The following is a 26,420-nucleotide window of genomic DNA, read 5'->3' as shown; positions in this document are numbered from 1 at the left end:
ATCTGCCAATGTCCCATCCAGGATCCTTATGGAAGGGCCCTTGGTGCTCTCTGAACAGGGTGGCTTTCTTGCGGACATTTCAGGACTCAACTAGGTAACGTTATCACTGCTAAAAGGAAGTAGGGTTTGTTCTCAATTTCTATTCTAGTGGGTTGCCCTGTCAGTGTGGGTGGGATGTTCTTGGTGGTTTCTTGATTGCGCTTATAGATGACTAAGCTGTGCCCGAGAGAGGGGGTTAAGCGCATCATCAGTCTGGCATCCCTTCGTGCCCACAAGAGATCTAAGTCCAGGCCACCTTGAATTCCATTGGCTCTTATCTACTGCCAATTTGCTTGGATCGCTAGTAGTTCAGATTCTTGTAAAGAGCTTAAGCTTGCAATAAATCTTTGTACACATGTGAACTCTCTGGATTTGCTGTTTACAGTTAGCTTGTTTGGCAGTTCCTTGATTAGGATACTGTTCGCTTGATTGCTGGTCTGATTGCTTTGATGTTAATCTCTGCTCATCTGGATGTTGATTGCTGGTGGGGAGGCACTGTGGTCTTTTTACTATTTGATTGTCTCTTTTGAATGGTATGTAGATGTTGTTTATCTCTGTGTGTTTGTTGATGGCCGATTTCAACCCTGAGCTACAGATATTCTCCTCTATTAGTCTCATTGCTGTTAAGAGCAAGATTAGGAAATTCAACTCTGTTTGCTCTAAAGGCAGTTCCTCACCACTAGCCATTCCTTTCATGGAGGCCTCTGGGTCTAACAAATATGGGAGGTATCAGATCTCCTCATTTTCTGCATTCTAGGAATTCTGTAGATTCAAACAACTATCCATCTTTTCACAGGGCCCTCTGGGACCGATTTGGACACAGAATGACTTGCTGGTCGGAAATATCTCTGCAATTAACGTGACCCGGTACTGGGCTAGATCTATATAAATCTATGTGTTTTATTAAATATTCAATGAACAATTTCCCCTTTTCTAGTTCTTATTTGTTGGCTGAGTGAGTTGTCCAAGCTAGCATCATAGCAAAATTTATAACCTGCAAAGATGTCCATGCCATCTCCCCTTGCTTTCCTTGTTTGCTGTCTATACACTGACAAAACTTGGCCATCTGAACACGGGAAGTCCCATCTGCTCTCTGCCTACTGAGCCCGAGCCAGACCCTCTGCTCTCTGCCTACTGAGTCTCACCGAAGAAGGCAAGCAGCATCACGCAGCGTCTCCTAATGCAACATTCTGAGATACACAACGCGTAAGACTTTATGTGAAAGTGGAGTCGGGCACAAGCGATGGAAAGAAGTTCGTTTAAGTAACTTTCTGAGTTTTCGAGGAACGAAATGACAAAATTCCTACGGGGTTTGGCGTACGGAGTGTGAATAAACGAGTAGCGGAGCCTTTGGTGCTCTCCTGAGCTTGGCTGGTTTCTTGCAGACTTTTTTTTTTAATCCCATTTATATCCCGTCCTTCTCCGAAGACTCAGGGCGGCTTACAATCTAAGAAGCACAAATCAATGTGCTTAGCAGTAGCCTTCATTCTATGTATATGCCTGCTTATTAGGGCTTTCATACACACCCCCCCCAAGCGGCATTATTACAAAGTCAGCTTAATTGCCCCCAACAATCTGGGTCCTCATTTTACCTACCTCGGAAGGATGGAAGGCTGCGTCAACCTTGAGCCTGGTGGGACTCGAACCTGCACTAATTGCAGGCAGCTGGTGTTACTTAAGGAGGCATTAGCCCACTGCTCCACCAAGGCTCTTTTTATTATACAATAGATAACATCTTGATAAGGTAATTAGGTAACATCTTCAAAATGTTATCTAGTTGGGGAATGAAATGTTTGCACGAAAACTACCAAGCTCATAGAGCGCCACAGGCCTCCTCCTCCTCCTCCCTTCTGGCACTGATGATGTTACCTAGCTGGGTAATGAAACACCTGCAAGAAAACAAGCAAACTCAGAAGGCACCAAGGCCCCCACAGAATTCCTCCTCCTCTTCCTCCCTTCTGGCACTGATATTATTACCTAGTTGGGTAATGAAACACCTGCAAGTAAACAACCAACTCAGAGGGCATCAAGGCCCCCACAGACCTGCTCGTCCCCTTGCAAACCTCCCTCCCTTCCCTTCTAGCACTGATGATGTTACCTAGGTGGGTAACGAAATGTCTGCAGGGAAACCACCAAGCTCAGAGAGCACCAAAGACCCCTCAGTTCAACCCTGAGCTACAAATATTTTCTTCCACTGGTAAATGAGTCGTACTTACACTTTCGCTTCTCTCTTCTTTCTTTTTGGCTTCTTGTTCTGTCTGAGTGCCTTTCTCGTCTGTCTTCTTTTTCAGACTCAACAGCCTGTGGAAAGCAAGGGTTCCGGTAAAACAGCGATCTAGAACCTGTTATCAAAGGACGCGTGGCTTAATATCTTAAAAAAAAAAGATTTGAAGGATGTGCAAATAGATGTTCAAGCTTGTATGTTTGGGACCTGCTTTGCAAGGGGAAGAAGCTGTCTTGGTGCAACAGTTTTGTCAGCGTTCAACTAGGCCAGGGGTAGGCAACCTTGGCTCTTTTATGACTCGTGGACTTCAACTCCCAGAATTCCTGAGCCAACACGGCTCAGCTTGGAAACCTCTCCCTTTCCCCTCAGCGTGGCTGGCTCAGGAATTCTGGGAGTTGAAGTCCACAAGTCATAAAGCGGCCTAGGCTTAGGCCAGGGGTAGGCAACCTTGGCTCTTTACTTCAACTCCCAGAATTCCTGAGCCAGCACGGCTCAACTTGGAAACCTCTCCCTTTCCCCTCAGCGTGGCTGACTCAGGAATTCTGGGAGTTGAAGTCCACGAGTCATAAAAGAGCCAAGGTTGCCTACCCCTGAACTAGGGAAGGATAATATATGAGGGTGGAAGTTCGTCTTCCGAGCTTGTGGGTTGGTTTCCGAACGTTTCATTGCCAGTCTAGGTAACATCTTCAGCGGAGTTTAGGGGCCGTCAGTGTTGGTGTTCTTCTGCTTATAAGGGCTTCAGGTGTGGGTGTGTCGAGTGCTGGGTCACGTGTGAGTCATCATGAGAGTCTTTGATGGGTCTTGTGATGGGGAGGTTACATCGGGTCAGGGTCATTGGGAGGTGAACTGCTGGTGGGAGAGGGGCTTGTGTAGGCTGGTTGGGGGTCAGTGCCATCTCTGGTTGGTTGTGCGGTTGATACGGATTCCGAGGGCTTCATAGGCTGGTTGTAGGTTGATGTGCCTGAGGATGAAATTGCTTGTGGAGCACCAGGCTTCCTTGAACTCACCAGCGTGGCGGGTGGTAACCGCGTGGCCGATGATTTCTGTGTTGCTGCAATCGAACTGGTGCTGTTTGGTGTCGGCGTGGGTAGAGATTAAGGATTTGGGATTGTGGCGTTTGACGGCCAGCTGATCTTCAGGGATCCCGGTTTTTAATTGACGTGACGTTCACAAGCCTCTCACTGATGGCTCACACCTGACCCACCACAAGACCCTCACTCAACACACCCACACCGGAAGCCCTTATAAAGAGAAGAACACCGACATCTCCTAAAGTCCGCTGAAGGTGTTACCTAGCTTGGTGATGAAACGTTCGGAAACCAACCCACCAGCCCGGAGGATGAACCTCTGCCCTCATCTGACACCCGAGCTACAGATATTCACCACCATTGCAAAGGATAATATATGGGGTGTTGTTGTTTTTTTCCAATTCACTTTTTTCCAATATGTTTGCTTAGTTTCGTTTCATCTCTATTTCTGTTTTGGATTTTGGATTTTAACCTTTTGAATAAAATAAAATAAAGTAAAATAAAATAAAATAATAAAAATGATGATTAGGGGACTGGAGGCTAAAACATATCAGGAACGGTTGCTGGAATTGGGTATGTCTATTTTAATGAAGAGAAGGACGAGAGGGGACATGATAGCAATGTTCCAGTATCTCAGGGGCTGCCACAAAGAAGAGGGAGTCAAGCTATTCTCCAAAGCACCAGAAGGCAGGACAAGAAGCAACGGATGGAAACTAATCAAGGAGAGAAGCAACCTAAAACTAAGGAGAAACTTCCTGACAGAACAATTAACCAGTGGAACAACCTGCCTCCAGAAGCTGTGAATGTTCTAACACTGGAAGTTTTTAAGAAGAGACTGGAGAGCCATTTGTCTGAAATGGTATAGGGTTTCCTGCCTGAGCAGGGGGTTGGACTAGATGACCTCCAAGGTCCCTTCCAACATCATCATCATCATCATCATCATCATCATCATCATCATTATTATTATTATTATTATTATTATTATTATTATTATTATATAAAATAAAATAAAATAAAATAAAATGATTGGCAGGATGAGCTGTTTAACGCAAGGTGCAGCTTAAATTGCAGGCAGCCATATCATGAATGACTTATATTGTCATATAAGTTCTTAAAAACACACTTAAAAGCTTTTCAGAAGCTCAGGAGTCGGTGCTCCACACTGACATGACCTGAGCACTTTATCACCTTTTTTACAAAGATTTTATCCACGTCTAAAAACTGGACTACCTGAGACAGTATACGTCCATTAAGCCAAGGCCCTTCCAGCCACTGAAAATGGCTCAACTGGCTCCTACTCTACAGGAAAGGCTGCAACAACCATCCACAACACTTCCCGGGGAGATGCACAATGGGCTGGCTGACCATTGGCGGAATTCCACCTACTTCCTCCAAGCTTAAGAAGCTTCTTTGCGTTGCCTTCTTTCCATCTGTCCCACCCAAGCTGGCTGGCTCTCCTTCCTTCTGTTCTTACGCAAGTACGAAGGGTGAAATGAAGCTCAAGGCAACTCCATTTTTTTCGGCGCTGACAGGTGAGAGAACACCAAATCAGACTTTTTTTGGGGGGGGCAGGGCGGGCGGGGTAAGGATGCTGAGATGGAGATACTACAGAGCTACACACGGAAGCAAGAGAACGATTACTGGGAAAGCACAAAATTGGAAGCTGGCTAGCCATGATGTTTGATACAATGAGAAAAATACGCACTGTTGACACTTATCCTTCAGTTCTTGCATCTTATTTTCCAGGGTTTCCCTCTTCTGAGTCTCACTCCTAAGAGAGTGCAGAAGCTGGCTGACGGTTAATTCTTCTTTTTCCAAGTATTTCTTGGCTTCGTCCATAGATTTAGTCCGGCTTTAACAAGACAGAAAAGACACGTTGGGGTGAAATCATGGAAGACTGCCTTATTCTAGGGTCAAGGAAGACACAGGCCGAAATCCTGATTCAGTTATTTATTTATTTTATTTTAATCCCATTTATATCCCGCCCTTCTCCGAAGACTCAAGGCGGCTTACAATTTAAGCACAAACCAATGTGCAGCTTCATTAACTGAATTCGGATTTCAATCAAAGTCCGCCCATCAGGCATACCACACCAGGATGGATCAACCCCACCAGAAGGCTAAGACCATTTTTACAATGAATAGTAACAAATAGTTAACAGAATCTTGCGAGTTGCTTGCAACTGTAGCTCCCTCCACTTCTTATACTCATGGGAAATAAGGAGGCGTCTGTCTTCAGCCTCTTCCAGATGTTGTTTTTTTTTCAACGGCACTAGCACTTATAGACTGCTTCACGGTGCTTTTACAGCCCTCTCTAAGCAGTTTACAGAGTCATCATCTTGTCCCCCCAGCAATCTGGGTCCTCACTTTACTGACCTGGGAAGGACAGAAGGCTGAGTCAACCTTGAGCAGGTCAGGATCGAACTGCTGGCAGTGGGCAGAGTTTAGCCTGTGATATTGCACTCTAACTCCTGTGCCAATCAACTAGACTAGACTAGACTAGACTAGACTCGACACGGAATAGAATAGAATAGAACAGAACAGATTTTAGACTTATATACTGATTTATAGTGCTCTACACAGCCCTCTCTAAGTGGTTTACAGAGTGAGCATATCCTTTCCCAACAATTTGGGTTCTCATTTTACTGACCACAGAAGGCTGAGTCAACCTGAAGCCCCATCAGGATCGAACTGTTGGCAATTGGCCGAGTCAGCCTTGACTTACGAACCACAATTGAGTCCCAAATTTTTGTTGCTAAGTGAGACATTTGTTAAGTGAATCAGTGCAGTTGTTAAGTCAGTAACATGGCTGTTAAGTGAATCTGGTTTCCCCACTGATTTTGCCTGTCAGAAGGTCGCAAAAGGGGATCGTGTGGACCCCCTCCCCGGACACTGCAATGGTCATAAATGCGAGTCAGTTGGCAAGTGTCTGAATTCTGATCACGTGTCCGTGGGGGGATGCTGCAACGGTCATAAATGTGGAAAAAGGATGACAAGTCACTGCTTTCAGTGCTGTTGTAGCTTCGAACAGTCACTAAGTGACCTGTTTCGTATTTATGACGGTTGCAGTGTCCTGGGGTCATGCGATCCCCTTTTGCGACTTTCTAACAAGCAAAGTCAAGGGGGAAGCCAGATTCCTTTAACTAACGCGCTACTAACTTAACAATTGCAGTGATCCACAGCGGCAGGAAAAGTTGCAAAAAAAAAAAGAGAGGCAAAGCTGACTTTACCAACGTCTCGCTTAGCAACATAAATTTTGGGCTCCATTACGGTCGTAAGTCGAGGACTACCTCTATATCTAAAATATTCTGGTTTTCAGCAGCTCTCCTAAGCAGCTGTTGATTGACCTGGAAGAAAAAAGTACAGGGCAGTTGCAGATGCTCAAAGAATCCCGAAAAAAATCTACTCACACGTAGAGAGCCGCGTTCCCGTTTATTCGTTTGACATCCACCTCCTGATGTTCTCTCAGGGTCCCTTCCGCTTCTCCTTCCTGCAGAAAATGACAGACGGCTTTGTCGCATCCATCAGCTGGCTTTTCATCTCCGAACACACACACACTCAGGTTGTCAAAAGAACAATGAACGAACACTCTCCAAACCCAGCACTTGCGGGTCGACAATTTTAAGGCCTTCCTTCTTTCACCCTTGCCTCTACTCGCCCACTTTTACAAATCCGTTCCGGAGATTAAGTAAACTAGGGTTGCAACCTCCGAGTCGACAGGCAGTCCTCGCGTTACGGCCCCAACGGAGCCCCACAATTTATGTTGCCGAGCGAGACATTTGTTAAGTGAGTCTTTGCCCCGTTAAGTAAATCGCTACAATTGTTAAGTCAGTCAGACGGTTAAGTGAAATCTTGGCTTCCCCACTGAGTTGGCACGTGTGGAGGCCGCAAGAAGGGATCTTGGTGTCCCCGGGACACAGCAACAGTCATAAATATGAGTCAGTTGCCCATGCGTCCTAATTTTGATCATGTGATCAAAGGGATGCCATGACGGTCGTTAAGTCTGAAAAACAATCCTAAGTCCCTTTTTTCAGTGCTGTAGTAACTTCGGTCGCTAAATGAACTGTTGGAAGTCGAGGACTGCCGGTAGACAAGATGAAGGAAATCCCACCCAGTAACAGAAGGGCTCTTGGAGAGGATGAGTGGCGGCTTACGTGCATCCTGATCTCCACAAAGGAGTCCTCGGTTGCGGCCGCGTTGAGCTTCAGCTGCAGCTCGGAAATGATGGCCACCAGATCCGCCTTTTCGGCCTGCAGCTTCGCCACCTGGGCCCTCAGTTGCTCGACTTCTTGGGCTGCCTCCTTCCTGGGAATGGGGCTCTCCTAGGAGGAGAAACCTAGGGGTGAGTCCCCTTCAAGAGCAGCCAAGACCTTGCCGGACAGCGAAGCCAAACACAGAACCGTCCTAAGCCTGACTTAATAGAGGCCACCCTCAATTTACAACCACACTGGAGCCCAAAATTTCTCTCGCTGAGCGAGACAGTTGTTAAATTTTGCTCCATTTTATGACCTTCCCTGCCACCCTGGCTAAGTGAATCAAGCAGTTGTTAAGTCAGTAACACGGTTGTTAAGTGAATCTGGCTTCCCCCATTGACTTTGGCTGGTTAGAAGGATGCAAAAGGGGATCGCGCAACCCCGGGACACCGCGACCGTTGTAACTACTGATCACGTGACCATTGGGATGCTGCCAAGGTTGTGTGAATAACGGTGATAAGTCACTTTTTTTTCGTGTCGTTGTAACTTTGGTCACTAAATGTAAGTCAAGGACTGGCTGAAGGAACGCTAAAGGCCACGATGCGTAACTGCATTCTTGACGTTGAGCTTGATCCTGAATAGTTTTTGGAAAACACCTTTCCAGTATAAGCAATCGAGTGGCGGACTCCACACCACGGGGATATTCAACCACAGCTAGTCCTCGACTTACAACGGTTCATTTAGTGACCGTTCAAAGATGCAAAAAGTGACTTATGAGCATTTTTCACACAATCTTTCATGGTCACGTGATCTTCTTTTTACAACCTTCTGATAAGCAAAGTCAATGGGGAAGCCAGATTCACTGAACAACCGTGTTACTTGACCTTAACAATTGCAGTGATTCACTTAACAGTGGTAAGAAAGGTTGTAAAATGGACTAAAACTCATTTAACAACTGTCTCAGAAATGTGCAATCATGTGACCACAGGACTGTGTGTGTGTGTGCGCTCACGCGTGCGCGCTTGTGCATGCACTACTGTCAAAACTCTGGAAATGGGTTATAAATACCATCTTGTGGGGTCTGTTGTAACTTCCAATGGTTGCTAAGCGTCATCAGCCGAGAAGTACTATCTATATGTACAAATATGTCTCACTAAATTTAATTAGTCAGTCTCTTCAGCGATCCTATGACAAATGGATTTTTGTCATCTGTGTGATGCCTATTCTTTCATAAGGCAATACATACAGGTAGTCCTCGACTTACAACAGTTCATTTAGTGACCATTCAAAGTTACAACAAGCACTGAAAACAGTGACATTATGACCGTTTTTCACACTTACGACCTTTGTAGCATCCCTATGATCACGTAATCAAAATTCAGATGCTTGCTCATACTTATGACCGTTGCAGCATCCCCGTAGTCAATGTGATTTATATGCAGATGCTTGGCAACTGACTCATATTTATGACGGATTCACGCGACCTTCTGACAAGCAAAGTCAATGGAGAAGCCGGATTCCCTTAACTGTCTGACTAACTTATCAACCGCAGGGATTCACTTAGCAACAGTCATAAAATGGGGCAAAATGCCCTTAATGAATTCTCACTTAACAATATAAACTTTGGGCTCGATTGTGGTCGTAAGTCGAGGACTACCTGCAAGCAGTTCTTCTAGCTCCCTCAGTTTGGGGAGCCCTTCCTCTTCCTTCTCCGCCCCAGACAAGTCAAAAATCTTGTTTTTTCACTTGCCTGGATGTTCCTTTCTTCTTTCTCTCCCAGGCTTTGGAGTTTCTGGTGGAGACTTTCATTCTCCAGACACTTGACTGCCAAACACTGCCGGGCATCTTTGAATTTCGATTCGTAAAATTCCCGCTCTTCTTTCAACTTCTCCTTCCAAGCGGACAGTTCCTCGAAGCGGTCCTTCATGGCCTGGTTCCGCTGCCTCATGGCTTCTGGTTGGCCCCAAGAAATACCCAGTTAGGTGTCAGCATAAACCGTGCCCTAAAACACGGGGCGTGGGTTCAAGGAAATCCTTTGGGGAAATGGGGAAGGCACTGACCATCTACCCCAATATTGCCAGAAATTTATTTATTTTATTTTAATTCCATTTATATCCCGCCCTTCTCCGAAGACTCAGGGCGGCTTACAAACTTAGCAGTAGCCTTCATTCTATGTATATGCCTGCTTATTAGGGCTTTCACACACACACCCCAGTGGCATTATTACAAAGTCAGCTTATTGCCCCCAACAATCTGGGTCCTCATTTTACCTACCTCGGAAGGATGGAAGGCTGAGTCAACCTTGAGCCTGGTGGGATGCGAACCTGCACTAATTGCAGGCAGCTGGTGTTACTTAAGGAGGCATTAGCCCACTGCTCCACCAAGGCATTAGCCCACTGCTCCACCAAGAAATGCCTTGAGGAGAGCATTAACCATCTACCAACGCTGCAGTCTACTGACAGGGTTTGGCGTGGTGAGAAAAAGGAAGGAAAGCATGGATCCTACAAGATGAGATCAGCGTGACTCTCTCATCCAGACTTTGCCAGAAATCATTCCTTAAGTTCTCCGGGGCTCATCAACTAAAGTTCTCAAGAAGAATCAGGTGGGGAATAATGTTTTTGAAGTTGGACTCTGGTATATCTGAAATCTCTGATGTTCCCATATCTGAAGGGATGTCACAGAGAAGAGGGAGTCAACCTATTCTCCAAAACACTAGAAGGCAAGACGAGAAGCAACGGATGGAAACTAGTCAAGGAGAGAAGCAACCTAGAACTAAGGAGGAATTTCCTGACAGCGAAAGCAGTTTAACAGTGGAAAGGCTTGCCTCCAGAAGTTGTGGGTGCTCCATCACTGGAGGCTTTCAAGAAGAGACTGGACAGCCATTTGTCTGGAATGGTCTAGGGCAGGGTTAGGCAACCTCGGCTCTTTTATGACTCATGGACTTCAACTCCCAGAATTCCTGAGTCAGCATAGCTGACTGACTCATAGCATAGCTGACTCAGGAATTCTGGGAGTTGAAGTCCATGAGTCATAAAAGAGCCGAGGTTGCCTAACCCTGGTCTAGGGTCTCCTGCTGGAGCAGGACGTTGGACTAGAAGACCTCCAAGGTCTCTTCCAACTCCGTTACTCTATTATATCAATTAATATGTATTAAAAAAGACATGTCTTGATATAATCTGAAAGGGCGTTGAGCAGCAATTTCATCCCACGGTGTGACGGGACAGGACCTTCCATCAAGATGATAGAAATGGTGGGCAGAGCAAGGAAACCAGTGGGAGCTGCAGAGAGTAAGGGCTACTCCTCCCTCCATCATCAACTGAGTATCTTCTTCTAAAGAGAGAGAGAAAAAAACCCCAACAGCCAGGAGGAGCCTTATGATCACATGCTGGACCTATTGAGGAGAAGGGACAAATAGATGGGGATGTTGCGCAGGTAACATAATAAGAGAGTTGGAAGGGACCTTAGAGGTCTTCTAGTCCAATTCTCTTTTCAGGAGACCCTATATACCATTTCAGACAAGTGGCAAGTTGTTCCACTAATTAATTATAAGAGCCTTGGTGGAGCAGTGGGCTAATGCCTCCTTAAGTAACACCAGCTGCCTGCAATTAGTGCAGGTTCGAGTCCCACCAGGCTCAAGGTTGACTCAGCCTTCCATCCTTCCCAGGTAGGTAAAATGAGGACCCAGATTGTTGGGGGCAATTAAGCTGACTTTGTAATAATGCCGCTTGGGGTGTGTGTGAAAGCCCTAATAAGCAGGCATATACATAGAATGAAGGCTACTGCTAAGCTTGTAAGCCGCCCTGAGTCTTCGGAGAAGGGCGGGGTATAAATGGAATTTTAAAAAAAAATTGTTCTCAACTGTCGGGACATTTCTCCTTCTTTCTAGATTGCTTCTCTCCTTCATTAGTTTCCATCCATTCCTCATCTAACGTAATGGGGAAGAAAAAAATTCATGCACTCAAAGAAATCCATCTTTCATTTTATGCATGAATAAAATAATGAAAAAAACAACTCCCAAATGCAGATATGCAAAAACCATTATGCATATTCTAAAATCTGGCCTGGAATTATCAGAAATATGCAAAACATAGATGGATAGGCAACAGCATGGATAACAAAAGAAGTCTTATTTTGTTCTCATAGTTTGCTTGATTTGCTAATAAACAATTTTCTCTCTAGTCCCGCCTAACTGTTGCAAGTCTTGTGGACACATCCCTTCTACTGGATGGATTACATTAAACGGAATTAGAATTAAATAAAATACAATTGAATTGATTAGAAAACAATTACCGTATATACTTGAGTATAAGCCGAATTTTTCAGCCCACTTTTTGGGCTGAAAAATTCCACTTCGGCTTATACTCCAGTCAACAAAAAAACTTACCGAGGACTTGTGCGCGGCCGAGGCTTTGGTGCTTCCGGGATCGCGTGCACCTCTCCCAAGCCACCGCCGTCCGAGACCTGCCAAAGTTTGGGGAGGTTTGGGGAGGTGCGCGCGCACCTCCCCAAACCTCCCCAAACGTCGGCAGGGCTCCGTTCCTCCTGCCGACGTTTGGGGAGGTTTGGGCGCCTCCCCAAACCTCCCCAGGTCTTCGTTCCTCCGCGCAGACCTGCCGACGTTTGGGGAGGTTTGGGCGCCTCCCCAAAACTCCCCAAACGTCGGCAGGGCTCCGTTCCTCCTGCCGACGTTTGGGGAGGTTTGGGCACCTCCCCAAACCTCCCCAGGTCTCCGTTCCTCCGCGCAGACCTGCCGACGTTTGGGGAGGTTTGGGCGCCTCCCCAAACCTCCCCAAACGTCGGCAGGGCTCCGTTCCTCCTGCCGACGTTTGGGGAGGTTTGGGCACCTCCCCAAACCTCCCCAGGTCTCCGTTCCTCCGCGCAGAAACGTCGGCAGGTCTGCGCGGAGGAACGGAGACCTGGGGAGGTTTGGGGAGGTGCCCAAACCTCCCCAAACGTCGGCAGGAGGAACGGAGCCCTGCCGACGTTTGGGGAGGTTTGGGGAGGCGCCCAAACCTCCCCAAACGTCGGCAGGTCTGCACGGAGGAACGGAGACCTGGGGAGGTTTGGGGAGGTGCCCAAACCTCCCCAAAGGTCGGCAGGAGGAACGGAGCCCTGCCGACGTTTGGGGAGGTTTGGGGAGGCGCCCAAACCTCCCCAAACGTCGGCAGGTCTGCGCGGAGGAACGGAGACCTGGGGAGGTTTGGGGAGGTGCCCAAACCTCCCCAAATGTCGGCAGGAGGAACGGAGCCCTGCCGACGTTTGGGGAGGTTTGGGGAGGCGCCCAAACCTCCCCAAACGTCGGCAGGTCTGCGCGGAGGAAGGGAGACCTGGGGAGGTTTGGGGAGGCGCCCAAACCTCCCCAAACGTCGGCAGGAGGAACGGAGACCTGCCGACGTTTGGGGAGGTTTGGGGAGGTGCGCGCGCACCTCCCCAAACCTCCCCAAACTTCGGCAGGTCTCCGGACGGCGGCGGCTTGGGAGAGGTGCGCGCGATCCTGGAAGCACCGAAGCCTCGGCCGCGCGCAAGTCCTCGGTAAGCTCCGGGCGGTCACTTGCTTCGCGTCTCCTGAGGGAAGGGGGTCGACTGGAGCGGGCGTGTTTCCTCGCCTGCTGGGCGCCGCGATTTGCCCGGGGAACGCGCGGGCCCCGAATGGCAGCGTGGAGCGAGGAAGCGGACAGCCAGGGCTTCCCCGAGAGCCTCGGCCACACAGGGTATTCCTGTGTATTCAGGCTTGCAAAATGGCGGATCGAGCCTCTGCTGGCGGCAGAGGCTTGCAGAACGGCGGATCGGCTTATACTCGAGTCAACAACTTTTCCCAGTTTTGGGGGGTGAAATTGGGGGTCTCGGCTTATACTCGAGTCGGCTTATACTCAAGTATATACGGTAAACAGAACTTAATGAATTGTCTATTTGCCTATACCCCCAAAGATCAGAGGACCTGAACTCACATATGTCCAGGGTATCTTAAGCCTATGTGTATGTTAGTAATTCTTACTACAGGGTGAAAAGACCCAGAGGCAGCACCCTCTGTGGAACAGAGATTTGAAAAGGAACTATTGGCCATGTTTGATATTTAATGTTCACCTTTAAGCTCGTTGTTCTCCGTTATGAGTTCTTTCATTTGCTGAACCATCTCATCCACACTGGAGGTGCTAAGAGTGGGTGGCATCAGACTGGGGTGTCCATTTTCCACTTCCGTCTTCTGTGGCTGCCCATTTACCACAGGGATGTTTAAAGGCTTCTTGGACATTGCTCCTGTAGCTTCAATTTAAAAAAAGATGGAGAGAAAGAAAAGGGAAAAAAAATCAAATTCAAAATCAAAAATAAAACATCTTAATACAAGACGGTGAGCAATGCTTTTCAAACTTGGCAATTTTAAAACTTGTGGACTACAGCTCCCAGAATTCTCCACTGAGAAAATTCCCTACTGGGATTTTTTTTTTAAAGCAGGGTTAAAACTGGATAGTCTAGACCAGGGGTAGACAACCTTGACTCGTGGAGTTCAACTCTCATAATTACTGAGCCAACATGGCTCAGCTTGGAAACCTCTCCCTTTTCCCTCAGCATGGCTGGCTCAGGAATTCTGGGAGTTGAAGTCCACAAGTCATAAAGTGGCCTAGGCCTAGCACAGGGGTAGGCAACCTTGGCTCTTTTATGACTCGTGGACTTTAACTCCCAGAATTCCTGAGCCAGCATAGGTGGCTCAGAAATTCTGGGAGTTGAAGTCCATGAGTCATAAAAGAGCCAGTTTGAAGACCCCTGGTCTAGAGCAGTTTCTCAAACTTGGCAATTTTAAGAATTCTCCACCAGGGAATTCTGGGTGTTGAAGTTTACATGTCTTAAAATCGCCAACTTTGAATAACTGATCTAGACTATCCAATTTTAACCCTTCCTCCTTTTTTTTTTTAAAAAAATATTGCTTTTTGAATGCTTTCTGCAACTTCCCATTTAACTGAAGTTACAGAATTTTCCATAAAAGTTCTAACTATAGTTTAATCTGCTAAGCTTCTGAGGTCACCAAAATTATACAAATTATGTGCAGCTATTTCCAAAACAGCAAATCACTAAATATAACCAGATCTCTCTCTGATATTCAGATGAGTTGAATAAACTATAGATAGCAATACATTTTGTAATAACAGTCATTGATTATAGTTTGCATCCACATTAAGCAACAATATTGGTTTGTAAACTCTTTCTCTGGATTTTCCTCTGGTTTTGATCTGGTAATAGCCTCGTAGAATGAAAAAGGAATTTTTAATAAGATTAAATAACTCATTAATGACTTCTGATAGTAAAAATGCTAATAAATCTATAAGGTTTTTATATTCAATGGGATTTGTACTGCAGGAACTTTCCCTGATTTTATAGATCTGTAAATTTCTTGTTGCTAGCTATAGTTAGGGCAAACTGATTTTATGTATTACACCTGAGAATTTTCTTTCCCAAAATCTATTATTAAGTTTGCAGTTCAATCTGATTTATATGCAGTATTTGAGCATGAAAAATAAAAATAAAAACCTGCTCAGTAATAGACTGTGTCTCTGTAAATAATAATAATAATAATAATAATAATAATAATAATAATAATAATAATAATAATAATAATAATAATAATAATAATAATATGATGGCAAAGGCAAGCAAGGGTAGTACCAATAGTAATAGGCACCTTGGGTGCAATCCCAAAACAACTGGAGCAGCACTTGAACACCATCATTGGCATTGACAAATTCGCCATTAGTCAATTGCAAATGGTGGCCTTAGTAGAAACTGCTTCCATCCTGTGACGAGATCTGTAATACCATAAAACATCCCACATCTGCCTATCCCAGGTCCTTGGTAAGGACTTGATAGGTAGACAAAAATGCCAAACCCAGTCTGAATATCTGGCTGACTGTGCGATGATCAATAATAATAACAATAACAATAACAATCATCATCATCATCATCATCTAAAAAAATAAAGTTGGAAGGGACTTGGAGGTCATTAACCTCCTGCTCAGGCAGGAATGACAATGTATAACAATGTAGGACTGCTTTTGGCCTGAATTCCAGAGATAAGATTCAGATGTTTTAATTGCTTCAGTCAGGAGCCTAGATTTCCAGTTTTCATACCAAGCTGACAATATTTTTTTTCTGTGCATTAAAAAAAAGTACTAGCTGTGTGGCTCAGTGGGTTAGGACACTGAGCTTGTTGATCAGAAGGTCGGCAGTTTGGCGGGTCGAATCCCGAGTGCCTGAGAGACTGTTACTCATCCCAGCTTCTGCCAACCTAGCAGTTCGAAAGCACGTAAAAATGCAAGTAGAAAAATAGGGACCACTACGGTGGGAAGGTAACAGCGTTCCGTGCACCTTTGGCATCTAGTCATGCCGGCCACATGACCACGGAGACGTCCTCAGACAAGCGCTGGCTCTTTGGCTTTGAAACGGAGATGAGCACCGGCCCCTAGAGTCGGAAACGACTAGCACGCATGTGTGGGGGAACCTTTACCTTTTACCTTACTAGCAGTGTTCATAATATAATTCCTCCATTTTCCCCTTAGTTTTACATACATGCTTTATAAGTGTCCTCCACAAAATTTCTGACATAAAACAGCATCTGCTATTTAACTGTCTTTTCCAAATGTGTAGAACTAAAATTTACAGGTTTCTTTTTAACTGTAGCAAACATACGCCTTACAAGAGTCCCAACAGTTAAAAGCTTAATGGAGTTTGTGTTAAAAACAGGTTTTGTTAATGTATTTCACAGAATTATTTATTTTATTTATCAAGTTTATTGGCATGTGTGTATCTTTTTAATGAAGTATTCCAACACCATCTAAAATTAGTGTGGTTAGTTTTAAACCTCCATACAAAATACTGGAACATGTTTTTTATTATTTCTTTTTTTTCCAGCCTAAGATAAAATATCTATTAGCTTCTAGAATATATGCTTTGAATATATCCCAATTTTGTAAATAAGATTTTTTTTAAAAAAGGGGTGTTTCTGTTCAACCAGAAATTCTTAACATTAAATAAATTCTGCTGCAATCATTAATTATAATTCAACTTAAAAAGCTTAGAAAAACACCTATTTCAGGATTATTCTTTGTGGAAACCAAGAAATTAATTAGCTATATTGATAATCAAAATCATTAAATGCCCTTTGTGATCAAAACATGTTATAACATATGGATAGCAACAAGAAACTAAATGTTTTCCTGTTTCACTGTCACTATAACTAGCCATTATCAAAACACTCATATTCCATGTTCATTATAGTAAGCCTATTAAAGGAATTAATGCCTCTAAGCCTTTTAGAGTTTCTATTAATATGCAGTACACTTTGTAGTTTCCTAAAAAAAGCTTTTCATTTGGTAAAACATGATTCCAGGAGCAAAATTAAAACAGACTATATAGTGTCTTTAACTCATATTTCCCCTCTCATTCTAAAGGGCCTTAATATTCCCTCAAATTATTTTCAGAGGCCTGAAATAGTAACTTTTCTTCAAGATAAAATCTCCAATAATATGAGCCTTCTATGCTATTTCCAACAACAGAAAAACAACATATTCAGGAAGAGCAGCTACTTACATAGGAATATGAATCTAAATTAAAAAAAAGTATCAAAAACTCAAATGTGTAACCAAATTAGTAATAAACAACTCAACTATTTTGCTAACTGCAAACAAAAGGAAAATAACATTCAGTGTAACTGCTGATGGAAACTCAAGACGCCATCCTATTTTTGAGGAAAGCTGGATAAGAAATGTTGTGCTCATTATTAAAAACAAGTTTCTCAGTAGACTAAAACGTTGGGTATTTTTCTCTTTCCCAGCATTTCGGTGTATTAGCAAAGTTTTCGTGCAGATTTACAGTTTTGTCCGGGACTGACCACCCTTTTAAAGTCTTCACCTTTCTCTACGCAGCAGTGTTTTTCAAACTTGGCAACTTTTAAGAGGGCTTGGACTTCAACTCCCAGAATCCCCCAGCAGCACGATGATAGGGGAAATCTAGGAATTAAAAGCCCACACCTCTTAAAAGTTGCCAAGTCTGAAAAACACCGATCTGTTCAGTCTGGCTGAAGAACTGCAATAATCTAATGAGATTATCCAAGAATTTCATTGCATTAGGGATCGCTCTATTCTTGAGCCTAATCTCCAGGCCTCTCGAACTGCAAACTGGAAAGTCAGATAAGCAGAATGACGGCTTGAAAACATTTCCCCAGGGACCTACCTCTTCCTCCTTACAGGAAAGTCGGTGATTTTTTTTCACAATTTGGGGTGCTCCAGCTCTGAGCGGTCATGCTGGCAAACCGGTGAGACCAGTATTTAAATGCCTGGGTTGGGTGGGGTGAAATAGCCATTTCTCCCAAAGCAATAAAAATCCATTTTTTTCCTGCCTCTGATAAAAGCTGCTCTCACATAAGGAAGGGCCCTAAAGCCATGCTCCAACTGTTGCCTCCAGAAGTTGTGGGTGCTCCATCACTGGAGGCTTTTAAGAGGAGACTGGACAGCCATTTGCCTGGAATGGTCTAGGACAGGGGTCTTCAAACTTGGCCCTTTTATGACTTGTGGACTTCAACTCCCAGAATTCCTGTCTGGCTGAGGAATTGTGGGAGTTGAAGTCCACAAGTCATAAAAGGGCCAAGTTTGAAGACCCCTGGCTAGGTCTCCTGCCTGAGCAGTGGGTAGAAGACCTTCAAGGTCCCTTCCAACTGTGTTATTCGGTTAAGTGGCTACTGATCTCTATCTTGCAGCAGGGCCAGGAAAGGCCACTGCTGTGTCTGAATCTAGGGTAGTCCTCGACTTACGACCACAAGTGAGCCCAAACGTTCTGTTATTAAGTGAGATGTCTGTTAAGTGAGTTTTGCCCCATTTTACGGCTTCTTTCGCCACAGTTGTTAAGTGAATCACTGCCGTTGACCAGCTAGGAATCTGGTTGTTAAGCAAATCCGGCTTCCCCCATTGACTTTGCTGCTCAGAAGGTCGCAAAAGGGGAATCACGTTAGCCTGAGACACAGCAAAGGTCATAAACACAAACCGGCTGCCAAGGGTCTGAATTTCGATCACACGACGGGGACACTGCAAAGGTCGTAGCTGTGAACAACGGTCGTTAAGTCATATTTTTAGTACCGTTGTAACTTTGTAAAAAGTAAAGGTAAAGGTTCCCCCGCACATGCGTGCTAGTCGTTTCCGACTCTAGGGGCCGGTGCCCATCTCCGTTTCAAAGCCGAATAGCCAGCGCTTGTCCGAGGACGTCTCCGTGGTCATGTGGCCGGCATGACTAGACGCCAAAGGCGCACGGAACGCTGTTACCTTCCCACCGGAGTGGTCCCTATTTTTCTACTTGTATTTTTACGTGCTTTCGAACTGCTAGGTTGGCAGAAGCTGGGACGAGTAACAGGCGCTCACTCTGCTACGCAGTACTCAGGATAACTTTGACCAGTCACTAAAAGAACTGATGTAAGTCGAGGACTACCTGTACCGTCTAACTCAGGGGTGGGGGAACCTCGGCTCTTTTACGACTGGTGGACCTCAACTCCCAGAATTCCTGAGCCAGCATGGCTGGCTCAGGAATTCTGGGAGTTGAAGTCCACGAGCCAGAAAAGAGCCAAGGTCCCCCACCCCTGGTCTAACTTGGACCAATCCAACCTCGCCCAATCTTGTGGGCCAACCCATTCCACACGTCAATCCTGTTGTAAGTCGAGGACTAGCTGTCCTCCAAGAACCAGCCAAGAGCGCAGCCCCTCGCTTGGATCCGGGGCGAGCCTTTTCCCGACCTCTGGGCTCTCCAAAGCCCCCTTTGCAAAGGTCGCTGCTGCAAGAAGCCGGGCCCAGGTCACTCACCGTCAAGCACCCCCTCCAGAGGCGGAGAAGGAAGCAAAACACGGCCTAACGGGCCATTCAGACGTGCAGGCGTGTTCCGGACCGGGGTCTCACAGCCCCCCCCCGCGCCCCCCCCCGGGCAGCGGCTCCGAGCAGGGATCCGGCCGGGCCAGCGGCTGCTTGGCCAAGCGCGGTGGCTGCGTCAAAAGCGCGCAGGAAGGCGCCGAGGGCTCGCGGCGGCCGGGCTTTGGAGTCCTCGGCCCGCTTGGATGATGGCTCCGGTCAGCTGACGGAAGGAAGAGCCTCCGCCCCGGCTTTTCCGGGGAGTTGACGGGCGTCGCGGCCGCGGCTCCGGCGGCTGGGGCAAGAAGCGGGGACGCGCGTCGAGCACGCGCCAGGCGCTGCCGCCGCCGCCGCCCGACCTTTCCTTTCTCTTTCCTTTTCTCTTTCTTTTTTCCCCCGCTCTCTTTCTCTCTTTCTTTCTTTGCCTTTCCTTTCCCTTTCTGTCTTTCCCTTGTTTCTTTTTCCTTTTTCCTTTCCTTTCTTTATCTTTCCCTCTTTCCCTTTCTTTTTCCCCTCTTTCTTTCCTTTCCCCTTTCTATTTTTCTCTTTTCCTTCTTTCTTTCTTTGCCTTTCCTTTCCCTTTCTTCCCCCCCTCTTTCTCTCCTTCTTTCTTTTCTTTTCCTTTCCCTTTCTGTCTTTCCCTTGTTTCTTTTTCCTTTCCTTTCTTTATCTTTCCCTCTTTCTCTTTCCTTTTCCCTTTCTTTCCCCCCCCTTTCTCTCTTTCTCCTTTCCTTTCCCCTTTCTATTTTTCTCTTTTCCTTCTTTCTTTCTTTGCCTTTCCTTTCCCTTTCTGTCTTTCCCTTGTTCCTTTTCCCTTTTCCCTTTCCTTTCTCTCTTTCTCTTTCCCTCTTTCTTTTCCCTCTTTCTCTTTCTCTTTTCCTTTCCCCTTTTTCTTCCTTTTCCTTTCCTTTTCCCTCTTTCCCCTTTCTTTCTCTTTCTTTCCCTTTCTTTCCCTTTGCCCTCTTTCTCTCTCTTCCTTTCCGTTTCCCTTTTCCCTTTTATCTCTTTCCCTTTCCCCTTTTTCCTTTCCTTTTCCCCTCTATCTCTTTTGCTTTCTCGTGTTTTTCCCCTTTCCTCTTTTTCTCTTTTTTTCCTTGCCTTTTCCTGTTCCCTTTTCCCCTTTATCTCTTTCCCTTTCTTTCTCTTTCCCTTTCCCTTCTTTCTCTTTCCCTTGTCTTTCCTTCCTCTTCCCTCTTTCCCTTTCTCTCTTTTTCTTTCCTTTCTCTCTTTCTCTTTCACGCCCGGAGCCGGAGACACCTGGTGTCTTCAGCCAGGTTGCACGCCAACGTCCACAAGCTGCATCCAAATCCAAGCAATGGGCGGAGGGAGAAGGGTGTGTGTGTGTCACAAAGGCGCCAATTGCCAGGAAGGCCAGCTTCCCAGGTGCCCATGCAGCGCCCGCCCGCGGGTCCTATTTGGATCAAGAGGTAAAAAAAACAAAACCTAAAACCCTCTCCTGGATATTATTTATTTATTTATTTTATTTTATTAAATTTATATGCCGCCCTTCTCCCTAAGGCAGGGGTGTCAAACTCAATTTCACTGAGGGCCGCATCAGCATTGCGGTTGCCCTCAGGGGGCCTCGGTGGGTGTGGCCTGGGTGGGCGTGGCCTACTGGGTGGGCGTGGCTAGAGTGTGTATGGCCTACTGGGTGGGCGTGGCCAGCTCTACATCGTTCGCATCAAGGGTGCCTATGGGGGCCTGGGCAGGAGTGGGACAGATCTGAGGGTCTCTGGCAGAAGGAGGGTCTCTGGGCCAGGGCCAAGGCAGTGGGGGCTGTTCCCTCACTGTTTCCAGGATGGCTTCGCGGGCCACGTGAAACCACTTCGCACGCCGCATCCGGCCCCCGGGCCTTGTGTTTGACATGTCTGCCCTAAGGACTCAGGGCGGCACACAACAATAAAAATTAAAAACATAAAATAAATTTTTTTAAAAGAATTAAACAATAAATACAATAATTCTATGACAATTTAAAAACCAGTAAAAAGCTAAGTAAAACCGTAGTCAGTCCAGGCCCGCTTGTTGGAACAACCAGGTCTTCAGGTCACAGTGGAAGGACCGAAGGTCAGGGGCCGTCCGCAGCTCCGGAGGCAACTCATTCCAGAGGGTCGGTGCGCTCACAGAGAAGGCTCTCTCCCTGGGGGTCGCCGGCCGGCATTGCCTGGCCGACGGCACCCTGAGGAGGCCGACTCTGTGGGAGCGAACCAGGTGATGGGATGTTGACAATGGCAGCAGGTGGTCTCGCAAGTACCCCAGGCCTAAGCCATATAGGGCTTTAAAGGTTATTATCAGCACCTTGAATCGCACTCGGTGGGCAACCGGAAGCCAATGCAGCTCGCGCAGGAGTGGTGTAACATGGGAGTACCAAGATACTCCCATAAGCACCCGCGCGGCCGCATTCTGCACCAGTTGAAGCCTCCGGGTGCTCTTCAAGGGCAGCCCCATGTAAAGAGCATTGCAGTAATCCAAATGAGAAGTGATGAGGGTGTGGGTAAGCGTGCATAGGGCATCTCGGTCCAAAAAGGGGCGCAACTGGCACACTAGGCGAACCTGTGCAAAGGCCCCCCTGGTCAGATAATAGACCAAGGAGCCCAGCGGTGTAAAAGGGGCTGGGTGCTCACCTGACTCCGAAGGAAATTGGTTCACTCTTTGCCTGACGGGACTGCTTTGTGGAATCTGTTGGCCCACAAGATCCCACAAGGTTGGAGTTCTCTGAAGTTAGACAATGGTAGCATTCTAGCTAGTGGGGTCCAGGAAAATGGCCTTCTCTGCCATTGCACCTGCCCTCTGGAACAGAAGTCCCCAACCTTTTGACCATGAGGGACTGGTTTTGTGGAGAGAGATTTTTCCGCGGACCAGAGGGGCCATGTTTTTGTGTGCTGCTTGCATCCTGTGGATGGGGCTTTCCTTGTTTGTGCAGGCCAGTTGCTGGCTTGCTGCGGCCTGGTACTGGTCCACGGACCAGGGGTTGGGGACCCCTGCTCTGGAACATCCCTCCCATGTGGAGTTGATCAAATGATCCTTGGGTAGCCAATTAGCTCCATGACTAAGTCCATTCTGTTACATCATTTCGTTGTTGCTGTTTCTAGCCTGTGATCTCCTAAATTGGAAAGTGAGATTAAATAAACCAGTGGAATATGCAGATATTCTTAAAGACCTCCTACCTTCCTTTTGTTCTTTCCCCCCAATAATTATGGGAATAACCACTTTTAAGACTTCCGTATATGTTGCCAAGGAAAACAGACTGAAACTGGTTGCAAGGCCTAACTGAATTCTTCCTAACTTGGACAACTTCCAGAGGTGAATATTCTCATTCCAGAATTTTCACCTGTCATGATCAACCTCAATCTTAGAAGTTGAATATTGAAGAGGATCCCAGTTGGGAAGGACTTCGGAGAAATTTTGTAGCAGATCAAGTTTAATCTTTACTGATCGAAGAAACAAGGATTAATTTCTAGAAAAAAAACTGCGCATCTGCAATTTGCCTTTGCTCTTTACTTTTGAACTAGCAATAAAACAGAAAGATTTATCAATATTATTAGGCTCAATCAAGCTTAATGTTGCATTTAAGTCACGATCTCTTTGTTCCAAGTAAAGCATATTTTTTTGCAGTATTGGTTTTCTGTTCTTTGTTGATTTTTCTGCAGAAACCCGGGCTTGCTGAATCTTAAAAAAAAATGTGGATTTTTTAGCTGAGCTTTGTACATTATCCTGTTCTGAGATCTGTTCATGGAACCAATGAGATGGTTCACTATAGTTTACGGCAGGGGATCCCCCTATTTTTCCAAGCCAAGGGTCCTGCTTGTTATTTGGGGGTGATAAGCGATTGTACTCCCCAAAATAGAGGGTGGGCTGATAGGGCAGGACAAATCACGGAGGATAGTCATATTAATTGCTTTCGAATGAAAACGTGTATTATTTCATTCAAATGCAGCTAATATTATTATTCCATCATCCTTCATTTCACGGTTTTTGAATATAATATTTAAATGTCAGTTCATTAGCAATATTTGAAGGTCTTTATTAGTAGGTTTTGGAAGCCGTCAAATCTCAGCTTGTCAATTTTAAGGAAGTCCAGCCGATTGGGACTTCTTACAAAAACACAATTCAGCAAACCATGGCTTATAGTCTCTGGTGAAGCTAACCCAAGATGCAAGTGTTCAAGACAGTTGTCCTCTGTTTTGCCTTACCCCTCTGTTTTCCTCCATTTTTTTCCCTTCTGTTTTTCCTTGTATTTGTTTCCAACCTCCCGGCCGGTTAAGACCAATGCTTCTGAAGATTGCAACCTAATTTAAGGCCTTCCAGAATTTTAAACAATTCCCCACAAGCACATTTCCCCTCTCCTGTGCCCTCTCTTCAGGGCTCCTAACCAGCAGGAAAGCTATTGCAGGAATACAGAGAGAGCAAAAAACCCTTCATTTGCAGCCAAGGTAAATGCTTGAGTCTTGAGGCTGGCGTTTCAGATTTGCTGATTTCAGTGATATTTCCAACAGCAGGTGACTTAAAGCACCCGAAAGACTTGCCACTTTGAAAGTTAAGAAGATTAACCTCAGGAGGAGATTAAAGCTCTGAACGGTGGAGAGTTTAGCAGAGTTACACAATAAACGTCAGCCCGTTGCACGAGGAAGTGTTGCAACACATCCACCTTTGAAAAGCAGCTGTCGCTTTTTTTTTGGTATAAATTTTATTAGTTTTTATAGGGTTAGAAATGAGGTAGGATCGGAATTGGGATTTGGGTTAGGGTTAGGGTTAGGATTAAGGGTTGGGGTTAGGATTTTTCCAAATCACATTCTCAATATTTAGCAAAGAGCATGATGTCTGGGTTCAGGTGTTTAACAAAAAAATGATTGTTGTTGTTAGTTGCGAAGTCGTGTCCGACCCATCGCGACCCTATGGACAACATTCCTCCAGGCCTTCCTGTCCTCTACCATCTTCTGGAGTCCCTTTAGGCTCAGGCCTACTGCTTCAGTGACTCCATCCAGCCACCTCATTCTCTGTCGTCCCCTTCTTCTCTTGCCCTCAATCTTTCCCAGCATTGGGCTCTTCTCCAGTGAGTCCTTCCTTCTCATTAGGTGGCCAAAGGATTTGAACTTCAGGATCTGGCCTTCTAAAGAGCAGTCAGGGTTGATCTCCTCTAGGCCTGACCAGTTTGATCGCCTTGCAGTCCAAGGGACTCGCAGGAGTCTTCTCCAGCACCATAGTTCAAAGGCTTCAATTCTTTGGCGCTCAACCTTTTTTATGGTCCAACTTTCACTGCCATACATTGTAACTGGGAAGACCATAGCCTTGACTATACGCACTTTTGTTGACAGGGTGATGTCTCTGCTTTTTAGTGTGCTGTCTAGATTTGCCATGGCTTTCCTCCCCAGGAGCAAGCGTCTTTTAATTTCTTGGCTACAGTCCCCATTTGCAGTGATCTTGGAGCCCAGGAAAATAAAATCTGTCACTACCTCCACTAGATAATAGTTAACTAGATAATAGTTAAATTATCATAAACAATATGTTAATTAATCGCTCAGTAGTCGGTCTTCTTGCTAATATATATTCAAAGTTACATATCACATTCCTTTCTCTAACTCATGTTTCTAGCCATTGATAGAAATGATCCCATGTTCTAAAATACGCTGAGTTTTCTTTCTCCTTTATCTTTAAAGTCAATCTGTCCATTTCTGCGCACTCTAAAATTTTCTTAATTAGTACTTCTTCAGTTGGTAAATTTTCATTTTTCCAATGTTGGGCAAATACAATTCTTGCTGCAGTTAGAACGTGTAGAATTAAATATATACAGGCTTTCTCATAATTTGCTCCTATTAGTGCTAACAAAAATAATTCTGGCTTAAAGTCTATTTGTTTCTTTAGTCATTTTCTCCAAACATAAAAGGAGCTGCCTTGAAGCTACTCACGCAACTAGTTGTCACAAAGTCCAAATGAGGGATTATAACAAATCTACCTCCAGACTTTTGACCTTGAAACGCTATTTAAAACCCATTTGGTATTGGCTTCAGCTTTTTATGGCTGCAGGTCAGTCCTTGAATGATGACCCACAATTTAGGCCAGAATTTCCATTGCTAAGCAAGGCACCTGACTGTACCACTTGTTTTGCCACGGGTGTTAAGCGAATCACTGCAGTCATTAAGTGAATCAGGAGGTCATTAAATGTACCCAGCTTCCCCCACTGACTTTGCTTGATGGGAAGGTCGTAAAGGGCGATCACGTAACCTCAGGACACTACCGTCGTAATTACACCCTGGTTGCCCAGCAACTGAATTCTGATCACGTGACCGTGGGGATGCTTCAACAGTCATAAGAACTGGTCGTAAGTCACTTTTTTCAGTGCCACTGCAACCTTGAATGGTCACTAGCTGTACTTTAGATTTCCACAAAAATTAGGATGTTATTAGATTGTAGTGTTCCAGTTAAGGACACTTATTTGTAGCTCAGGGTTGAAATCAGGGGTCCTTGGTGCTCTCTGAGCTTGGTGGTTTTCTTGCAGACGTTTCATGACCCAACTAGGGAACATCATCAGTGCTAGAAGTGGGGAGGAGGAGGTGGAGGCAGAGGCAAAGGAGGAGAAGGAGAACTGTGGGGTCCTGGGTGCTCCCTGAGCTTGGTGGTTTTCTTGCAGACATTTCTTGACCCAACTAGGGAACATCATCAGTGCTAGAAGGTGAGGGAGGAGGAGGAGGAGGACTGTGGGATCCTTGGTGCTCCCTGAGCTTGGTTGTTTTTTTGCAGACATTTCTTGACCCAACTAGGGAACATCATCAGTGCTAGAAGTGGGGAGGAGGAGAGGGAGGAAGAGGCAGAGGAGGAGGAGGAGGAGAACTGTGGGGTCCTTGGTGCTCTCTGAGCTTGGTTGTTTTCTTGCAGACATTTCTTGACCCAACTAGGGAACATCATCAGTGCTAGAAGGTGAGGGAGGAGGAGGAGGAGGAAGAGGAGGACTGTGGGATCCTTGGTGCTCCCTGAGCTTGGTTGTTTTCTTGCAGACATTTCTTGACCCAACTAGGCAACATCATCAGTGCTAGAAGGTGAGGGAGGAGGAGGAGGAGGAAGAGGAGGAC

General features: G+C 45.8%; 1 protein-coding gene across 4 annotated transcripts in view; it reads right to left on the bottom strand.

The window, feature by feature from the left end:
- OPTN (optineurin) overlaps positions 1-20,682 on the bottom strand; it is a 46,625-nt gene extending 25,943 nt beyond the window's left edge. The window contains exons 1-7 of one of the 4 annotated variants that reach the window (XM_081331604.1): positions 19,315-20,667; positions 13,568-13,738; positions 9,234-9,436; positions 7,445-7,612; positions 6,701-6,780; positions 4,997-5,143; positions 2,256-2,340 (exon numbers count right to left, since the gene is read on the bottom strand). In XM_081331604.1, the coding sequence (XP_081187730.1) occupies positions 2,256-2,340; positions 4,997-5,143; positions 6,701-6,780; positions 7,445-7,612; positions 9,234-9,436; positions 13,568-13,733 (849 nt within the window). In that variant the 5' untranslated portion in view covers positions 13,734-13,738; positions 19,315-20,667. Of the gene's footprint in view, positions 1-2,255; positions 2,341-4,996; positions 5,144-6,700; positions 6,781-7,444; positions 7,613-9,229; positions 9,437-13,567; positions 13,745-19,314 lie in introns of all 4 variants that reach the window. The other 3 variants (XM_081331603.1, XM_081331605.1, XM_081331606.1) reach the window with 3 other exon arrangements.
- Between the last annotated feature and the right edge of the window lie 5,738 nt (positions 20,683-26,420).

Source organism: Vipera berus (genome assembly GCF_964194415.1).
Source record: "Vipera berus genome assembly, chromosome: 6".
NCBI classification, from domain to species: Eukaryota; Metazoa; Chordata; class Lepidosauria; order Squamata; family Viperidae; genus Vipera; species Vipera berus.
Note: the sequence above shows the minus strand (reverse complement) of the source record. Positions and strands in the feature narration are given on the sequence as shown.